Source organism: Melanostigma gelatinosum, assembly GCF_949748355.1.
Source record: "Melanostigma gelatinosum genome assembly, chromosome: 16".
NCBI classification, from domain to species: domain Eukaryota; kingdom Metazoa; phylum Chordata; class Actinopteri; order Perciformes; family Zoarcidae; genus Melanostigma; species Melanostigma gelatinosum.
This window is the reverse complement of record NC_136649.1, coordinates 8572055-8580381: the sequence shown is the minus strand read 5'-3', so window position 1 is coordinate 8580381 and position 8327 is coordinate 8572055. Positions and strand designations below refer to the sequence as shown.

Here is an 8327-nt window from a genome sequence, read left to right as displayed (position 1 = left end):
ACTGATGAGGGGAAAGCACAGACGCTGGAGGTCGACCCAAGCATATGCAATATGCACATCCACATGCACATACTGAGAGCAGAGAGGTTGTTGAGGGGATTCATGTTGGAATAGCTGAACACGTATTAGCCAAAGTAATGGCTCGAGAAGGAGAGGTTTGGTCTGGATTCATTTCTTTGGTTTCGTATGCAGTTTATTGGTTAAATGAGGTTTGATTAAAAGAAAACAACTTGCATTATGCTTAAGTTGTTAGCCACCCTCGTGGAGGCATTGTGCTACTGGTTGTCCTTTGTTCCGATGCACTTCTGCCAACCGGGCGATGGTGGTTCCAGATGCATTTACTTAACCTATGATGACTTTTCACACAGTTCTTTACACACAACTATCACAAGAGGAGCAAAGTTTTCTGAGTGTAGTGCCTACACTGAGTGCAGATTAATCATGTTCCTAAGCAAATATGTTTCTGGTTTATTATGCAGAGAGGTACAAAACTTCTGACCATGTTAACAGCATGAAGTCACATGCAAAGGTTGGTTACCTCTTGTTTCGAACAATATATGAAAACAATAGAGAACAACTGAAAGTCACCTTATTATTTTAAGTCCATGTAGCCCACACAGTGCTTCCCAAACTACATTATCCTTTGCCACTCAGTCTTTGGCGTTGCCGTCTAATCTGGTCCTCTGCAGCCACCATAGACAGCGCAAATACTGTAAAACATTTGCTGGCTACAAACTGTAAAATACGAATTTAAAACGGTGATTTCTTTCGATTTATCTCTGTATATGTGAATATGATTATCTCTGCTTCGTAGAAGGGAAGTCATATTGCATCACGTGTGTATTTGTTTCAAAGCCATGCAACCGGGGTTAGAGTTCAGTAAATACTGATGATGTCATCGTCTGAAGATGGCTGAAGGGTGAGAGTGAACTCGCAAATTACTTTTGGGTTTTAAATATAATATAGCAGAGAGCACCGTCATCGTGCACACATTGTGTTCGTTATTGTGTTATGTATCGAATACGATTGTGTGCCGTTGGTTTGTTTCGTGCTTTACAACTCACGGAATCGGTTCAGGAAGTGCATTTGTTTACCAAAACATAGCCTGGCTAGCGTTAGCATAGCCTGGTTAGCTGTTAGCCAGTGCGGAGCAGCTGTAATTACGCAGTAGCAAAGAGTGGACTGTATATATATATACATATATATATCATATGTTTTCACAGCTGGCATTTATGTTCAGCCTTATTAATCACACTCGTGGCTTACTTCGACACATTACCTTGCACGGCGCTGCTAGCTGGCAGTAGCTAACTCGTTTAGCTTGCCAGGCTATGTTTGTGTACGTTAGCCAGACATAGCTAGCTAACATTAACGTTAGAGAAAGGCAGCAGCCAACTATCAATAACTGCGAAGTGTCCCTTTATTGATGAACCGTTTTGAGCATTTGGTAAATGTACAACGATCATGCTGTTGTTAATATGGAAATGTTTTCGCTGCTGTTTTGGTAACTGAACGTCTGTGTGTTCACAGAGAAGGCTGGTGGGGAGGCTGGCTTCAGCAGAGCTTCCAGGCCGTCAAAGATAAGGTAATCAACGTAAACATAGTCATCCACAGCATTGAAAGTAGTACGTGTTACTGTATCATTTGTCTGATGTTGCTCTGAGGAATAGTTCAACAGTAACTACAAGATAACAGTCTTTAGTGAACAACACACATTAGCCACATAGTTGTCATGAAAGGTTAGATATCGATGCACCATGATCAATGACAAAGTCAAACTGCAGTGGTTTACTGAATTCATTTTTTGATTTGAACTTTACCTACTGTAAATAAAACCTGGTTGCACCGTTTTATTAAGGTTGCTTAAAGACTATATTTAAACTGTGCTAGCTATATGTTAGCATAAACAGACAATCAAGAGAGTTCCAGCTGAGATTTGAGCTTTGATGTTCCAGTAAGACATTTTAGAACATGTGGGATGACTCATTCACGGAGCCTCAAGGTTGTTGTTCTGCTGACACACCTGATGTTAATCGTACCTCTTTGATGAACAGTAATGTTTACTGCTTCTCTTCAAATTTTTATATCTATATCTATGTCGTATGTTTTCCATGTATTCCTGGCATGAGCGGTGTCAGGGTAGGAAATTTACATATTTTTTTGGGGGCAATGTTTGCCCCCACTGACTGAAATCCAGGGGCATGTTCAAAATAATAAATGTACTTATTTAGGCTTACAGTATATGAGCAATTGTCATCAAATGGCAATAAGACTATTAGGCAGTAGTCTACAGATTCAAAGTGTTTTCTTAGATTTTTTTAAACAAAAAACAAACATAAATCAGACAATCATGTTCAATTTTATTATTATTTCTTTGTGGTTATTTATTGTTGTTATTACATTTTTTAAAACAACTATTAACAATTATGAAGTCAACGATGCCTTGATTACATATACATCAGTCATTGTATGGAATTATTGAGAAAGATATTTTTGTAGCACCTCAAATATTGTGATTTTACCCATTTTTATCCTGAACTTATAAATCAGTCATTGTGTGGAATCTTTGAGAAAAACTGTTATAGCACCTTAAAAATTAAAAACAAATGTGCCATTTGAAGGTACAAATTCAGTTCAGAGTTTTTGCTCAGTAAAATATCTTCATTGACTGTCAGTCAGGTATTATTCATTTCCAGCAACCCTCAAATCAAAGAATAAAGACACTTTAGGTGTATTTTCCCTTTAACTCACGAGATGCAGGTAGCATGTTTTATACTTAATGTGAATATAATTCATTTAATCTAATTTCCATTATGCAATATTTATACTTTGTTGGCATCTTATTCTGAAAACCGGATGTTTCGTCTGAAAAAAACGGATGTTGTCTCACGTTAATCTTTCCGTTAACTTTCAAAGTCCCGATCTGCGCCGTTTGAATGAATTTACTGTGGATTTCAGCATATAGGTGCACTAACATGTAAGTGTCTGCTGAGTTGACCGCAATCTCGGAGTCACAGGTCAGATTAAGAAGCGCTCCATTTCTTTATTTGTTTAGAAAGTTCGGGGGCATTGTTTGCCCCTCTCCTAGTGATATCGGGGGCAAAATGATATTTCTTCGGGGCATTTTTGCCCTTTGCCCTCGTGTATTTCCGACGCTGAGCGGCGTTGAACTCTTTGTTATTTGAATGTTATGTTTTCATGTACATACACATAAGTATTTGTTAATCGATATGATAAAGTTGATCATTTTACTCTCTTCTGCAGTCGACTGAGGCCTTAGAATTCATCAAGAGAGACCTGACGGAGTTCTCCACTGTGGTGCAACATGACACAACCTGCTCGATTGTGGCTACGGCCACGGCTGTCCGGAATAAGCTTGCGGTAAGTTGCAGCCTTCACCTTGTTGTAGACATATGCATGTCTCCTGTGTGAATGAGGTTTTTCGACGCTAAATACCGTATTTATGCTGCTTTCCAGGTGGAAGGCTCCTCTGAGACCTCAGAAAAGGTGAAGAGGAGCCTCTCTAGTTTCTTAGGGGTGATAACAGACACGCTTGCTCCACCGCCCGATAAAACCATCGACTGTGATGTAATCACATTGGTGGCAACGGCGTCAGGAACGACAGAAATCTACGACAGTTGTAAGGTGGGTCTACTTGTCCTTTTTTTAGCTTAAAAATAGACTTGAGAGTCATCTGTTAATAAGTTCACTGTGTCACAAACATGGAGTTTCTGAATGATGAACAGCAGAGCCAACTAGATCGCTATGCAGGGGGCTCCTGTAAATAACCAAATGGAAAACGTGGTTAATCTCCTTGAACAAAGTGTTGATTCAAGACAGATTTAGTTGTCTTATGTTTTGTCATAAGAGGCTGCAGGACTGTGAAAATGAGCACACGATGTGCATGTTGAGACGAAACAACCACGACTAAGCATTTGTTTGTCCTGCAGGCCCGTCTCTACAGTTTGCAAGCTGACCCTGCTACATACTGCAATGAGCCTGATGGTAAGACAGCACACAGTGGAGTAGACAAGACCACCAGCATGTCAGACTGGTGCTTAGTTATATTGTGTTTAAAGGAAGCTATTCTTTAATTTTGTTGTGTTTCTATGAGAGGACTTACTCTCTGTACTATGCATCTGATTTTGTACTTGATTTTGCTGCTGTGACACACATATGTACACACTTTATTTTCACCATCATTAGTTTGCTAGATTTGTGTGGTGACTCACAATTTCATTCATAATGTGATGATTGCAAGGTGGGCTAGCTGTAAGATAGATAACATAATAATATTTAGCCTTTAGTACCTCTTGAATGTATTTTGATGAGAAGTTCTTTTTGTCCAGGTCCCCCGGAGCAGTTTGACAACTGGCTGTCCAGATTCAGTTTGGAAGACAAGAAGGGAGAAGTCTCAGAGCTTTTGGTCAACACTCCCTCTATACGATCCCTTTACACCAAAATGGTACGAATTCTCTCATCACTTATTATTAAGGCGCACAGACTCTGGAACCACTGCATTACCTTCCGTCTTTTGTCCGACGTGACCTACAGTGAGTGCTGTCAAACGCAAAAAGAACGAGATGTCATCAGGAATTGGCGGTGCAGTAAACCAGATTTTGTTTTATTCACAGGTGCCGGCAGCTGTATCACATTCAGAATTCTGGCAGAGGTATTTCTACCGAGTCTTCCAGTTGGACCAGGTAATTGTGCTATTTTGTGTGGTGCGTTCTGAACTGCAGAAAGTGTCTTTTTCCATCAGCTTAAAATGATTGTCTTGGGCACCACCTGCTGGCTGAAACATGCTGCAGGTCCTGAGTCACTGCCGGTGTCTCCACATGCCCTCTGTGCCTGGGCAATCAGTATTGCAATACATTTGTATCCGCAATCTAGCAGTCTACCACCACAACAAGGTGTTAACAAGGAGAATTAACTTATCTTCTTGTAGTCGACAACATAGAGGTGGCACAGAATTTAAGAACAAACATAAAAATGTCCCTCTGATTGTGTTTTCTAGGAGGAGGCACGGAGAGTGGCACTGAAGCAGAGGGCAGAACAGACGACACACACGGAGACCCTTGGCTGGGAGGAGGAGGAGGAAGGTATGCTGTCTTCAGTTTTAACATGTTAAATAGTCAGATTCACTTTTTTAAAAACCTGTCACTCACACTGCCTCTCTGGTGTTCATGCTGTTCCTGTCAGATGATTTCCTCGGCGCTGCTACGTCGTCATGTCGACTCGGCGGCTCAACCCGGCTTCCCGCCGACCCGACCGCCCCCTTAGGAACGGCTCTACTGAGCCCCGTCCTGTCTCCCGCCGAAGAGCGCGACTCCGCCCTCTCAGTCAGCAGCGACAGCGGCAGCCTGCCGACGCAGGTGTCGGCGCGGCGGGAGCCCGTCGCCGCGGAGCTCGCCGAGAAACTGACAGAAGCCAGCTTGGAAGACGCCGCGGACAAGACGCGAGAGGAGCAGAGGCCCCGAAAGAGTGACTCGCCTCTCGGGGCGCAGGTGAAAGCTGTAACCCAGCCAGAGGTCACTGTTGACGGGGTGTCAGTGCGGCCTTCTGCCCCCCCTACCTTTAAACCAGAAGCGGCGAAGGAGGAGGGGCCGCAGGACCTGAGAGTGTTCGAGCTCAACTCCGACAGCGGGAAGTCTACGCCCTCTAACAATGGCAAGAAAGGTGAGATGACTTGAGGGTGTTTTGTACAGTTTGCAGTGAGAGTCCTACTGTTCCAGTGAGGAAGCATGAATCCAGACGGGATTAAGTTCAGTGAACGGTTGTGAGGTTGCCACTAAACAGGCTTAGAGTCGAGTTCACACAGAGTTCCAAATGTGTCCTTCCGTCTCCTCCAGGGTCCAGCACCGATGTGAGTGAGGACTGGGAGAAAGACTTTGACCTGGACATGACGGAAGAAGAAGTCCAAATGGCACTCTCTAAAATAGAAGCTTCTGGAGAGGTTAGTGCCGTCACATTTACTACCGTTACAGTGGAAACCGCTCATCGTGCCTTGACTTGTAACTTGAATGAACACTGTAAGCAGACCACTTGATTACTATCAGCAAATAGTTCAAACAGCATTTGTTTAGCAACGATCTGTCCATATAAGTGGTTGATCACTGTAAACGCGATCACTATAAGCAGGGTTTCCACTTTAATATATGAATAATTGAGAACGTTTTACTAACCCTAACCCAAATCTTTTATTTTTCTTACCAGATGGACGAAGACTGGGAGAACTGGGAATGAGAGCCACCGCAACACGAACTCTGTTCCGCCATTAAAGCTAGTTCTCGGCAGACGGGCCATGCTTAACGTGTTTTAAACTCTTTGTCCACACTGTCACCATGTCATGATCGTCAGTAGGGGATTTTCCGGCGGGTTTGGACCATATTGGCGAACCTGTTGAAAAGAGCAACTGGAAGACCACGGCAATAAGAATCAACCTGCTCTGTCAGTTTAGCGCAGATAGGCCTCTAGCGAAGGTAACGGCTCTTTGCTATTTCTTGGAGTAACTTCTGACTTAGAGCGCATACGACACTTGTCACTACCTTTTTTTATTTTTAAAGCTTAAGGACACGCAGTGACAAGTCAGAATGTGAAAGGTATCACTGCAGCGGGGGAGGAGCTGGTTCCCCTTATTCTTTATGCCATTATAACGTATGTCGCGAGTGCATTGCTAGTTGGGCGACGACGTAACGGCGAGCTGCAGAATAGCCAGAAACTATAACGCTGCTTGTCATCTTCCTGAGATGGAGGACTTCCCAAATGATTTTTTTTGTTTTTGAACGATGATGATCGATTGATTTAATTCTACCTGTGCCCCTGCTCTTTCTTTCTCATCTTTATTATGCAAGAGAATCTTCAAAATGAAAAAAACAAATATATATGTATATTTTGGCCTTCATTCACAGAGCACTTTTCATTTTGTATTCACTCCCAACTCTAGATGTATGGCCTTGTAAAACACGCCGCAGTGTGATAGTTATCCAAATGCTTTTTTTTTTTTTTTTTTTGGTTGCAAGTCAGTTGCACAACCAGCTAACATGTCGTTGTTGCTTCTCTCCCCTCTCTCTGTCATATCATGTCAGGCGTTTGAATATATGAGCTTGTTCCAGGCTGTAACTGCGGTGTCACTTTTCCAATGAGTTGTTTGTCTTATTTGGGTTGTGGGAATTCATTAGTTCTGACTTGGTAAAGCGAGAAAGAGGGCGTACGTGCACTAAACGAGGAGAATTCAAAGCACTTCCGGTGTCGCGGTGCCGGATTCTTTGGCTTGACGTGGATGGACAGCATGTGATTTAGGAAAATGCGACAAATCTGCGCAGTTTGAAAGTTGCTCTGTCGGCACCGTGTTTTGGAAGAAAGTGGCTCAGCAGGCGGTTCCAGTAGGCCGAGGAGCGGCGAGAGCGCGCTCCATGCTTCTCTGCATTTCCCTCTCCATCATCTGTAACAAGGCGAGACACAAATAATCCCACAGATGTAATATTTATACTAAAATACACGCTTAATTATTGTATAATGTGCTTCGGATTGCATGTCTCTGCAACACCATGCAGAACATTGTGCGGATGGTTGCTGTTGAGTTGTATGTTTTCTGGTAAAGACATTGGCTGTTCTTCAGGTTCTTGTGTTGCATGTCTATGATTCTCGGCTGTGCGTTTCCTTCTGAGTCACTCGTTGGACTCCCCACAGCTGTTCTGCGCTCATCTGTTTTCAAATCCGCTTTCAAGGTCTTTCTTTCTTTTTTTCAAGTTGAGTATTTCACTATATTTTTTCAAATGATCATTGTCATTAAAGGATTCATGGCTAGTGGGCGTAGTGTCGTGCATTGTTGTGTTTGTGGCCTTATTGCTGCTAAAGAAGGAAAAACCAGATGGCTCTGTTTAACTCAGACTGGGCTACGGAAACACAATTAGTGGTGCTGAGGATCTTCAATTACAGGAAATCTCCACTCGTACCAAAACTATTTGCTGATAACACCAACTAACCGCTGAACTATTGCATAGAAAGAGCAGCTCTATCACACTCAAAAAGGGATTTCACAATAAAGTGAAGGTTCCTCACAGCTCGGTTTATTTACCCTAAGGTGATGCTACAGAGGAGTTTTATTGCTATCTGTGACCCCCATCATGAATTATATAGCTCTCTCTGTGTGGTGGAGATGACTTTACTTTCACTAATACAAATAATTTAAATTACAGAATTATTAATTTTAGAATTTTGTCCCTCTGTGTTCTTTTGCACTTTGAGTGCGTTGGGTGTAAGTCATTGTAACGCTTTCACTGCAAAACTATTTCCCCTGTGCATCACCCTGCATCAGGTTGTAT

General features: G+C 42.6%; 1 protein-coding gene across 1 annotated transcript; it reads left to right on the top strand.

The window, feature by feature from the left end:
* The first annotated feature begins 898 nt into the window (after positions 1 to 898).
* bsdc1 (BSD domain containing 1) lies at positions 899 to 7809 on the top strand. The gene is made up of 11 exons (XM_079285942.1): positions 899 to 919; positions 1531 to 1585; positions 3265 to 3381; positions 3478 to 3645; positions 3951 to 4005; positions 4350 to 4465; positions 4635 to 4703; positions 5018 to 5102; positions 5203 to 5679; positions 5853 to 5956; positions 6217 to 7809. Exons 1-11 carry the CDS (start codon positions 909 to 911, stop codon positions 6244 to 6246), a joined length of 1287 nt encoding a protein of 428 aa, XP_079142068.1. The 5' UTR covers positions 899 to 908; the 3' UTR covers positions 6247 to 7809.
* Positions 7810 to 8327: the final 518 nt, after the last annotated feature.

Coding starts and splice junctions, on each gene's coding strand:
- bsdc1 (XM_079285942.1), top strand. Junction 4,704..5,017: donor GAGTCTTCCAGTTGGACCAG/GTAATTGTGCTA, acceptor TGTGTTTTCTAG/GAGGAGGCACGGAGAGTGGC. Junction 5,957..6,216: donor AAATAGAAGCTTCTGGAGAG/GTTAGTGCCGTC, acceptor TTTTCTTACCAG/ATGGACGAAGACTGGGAGAA.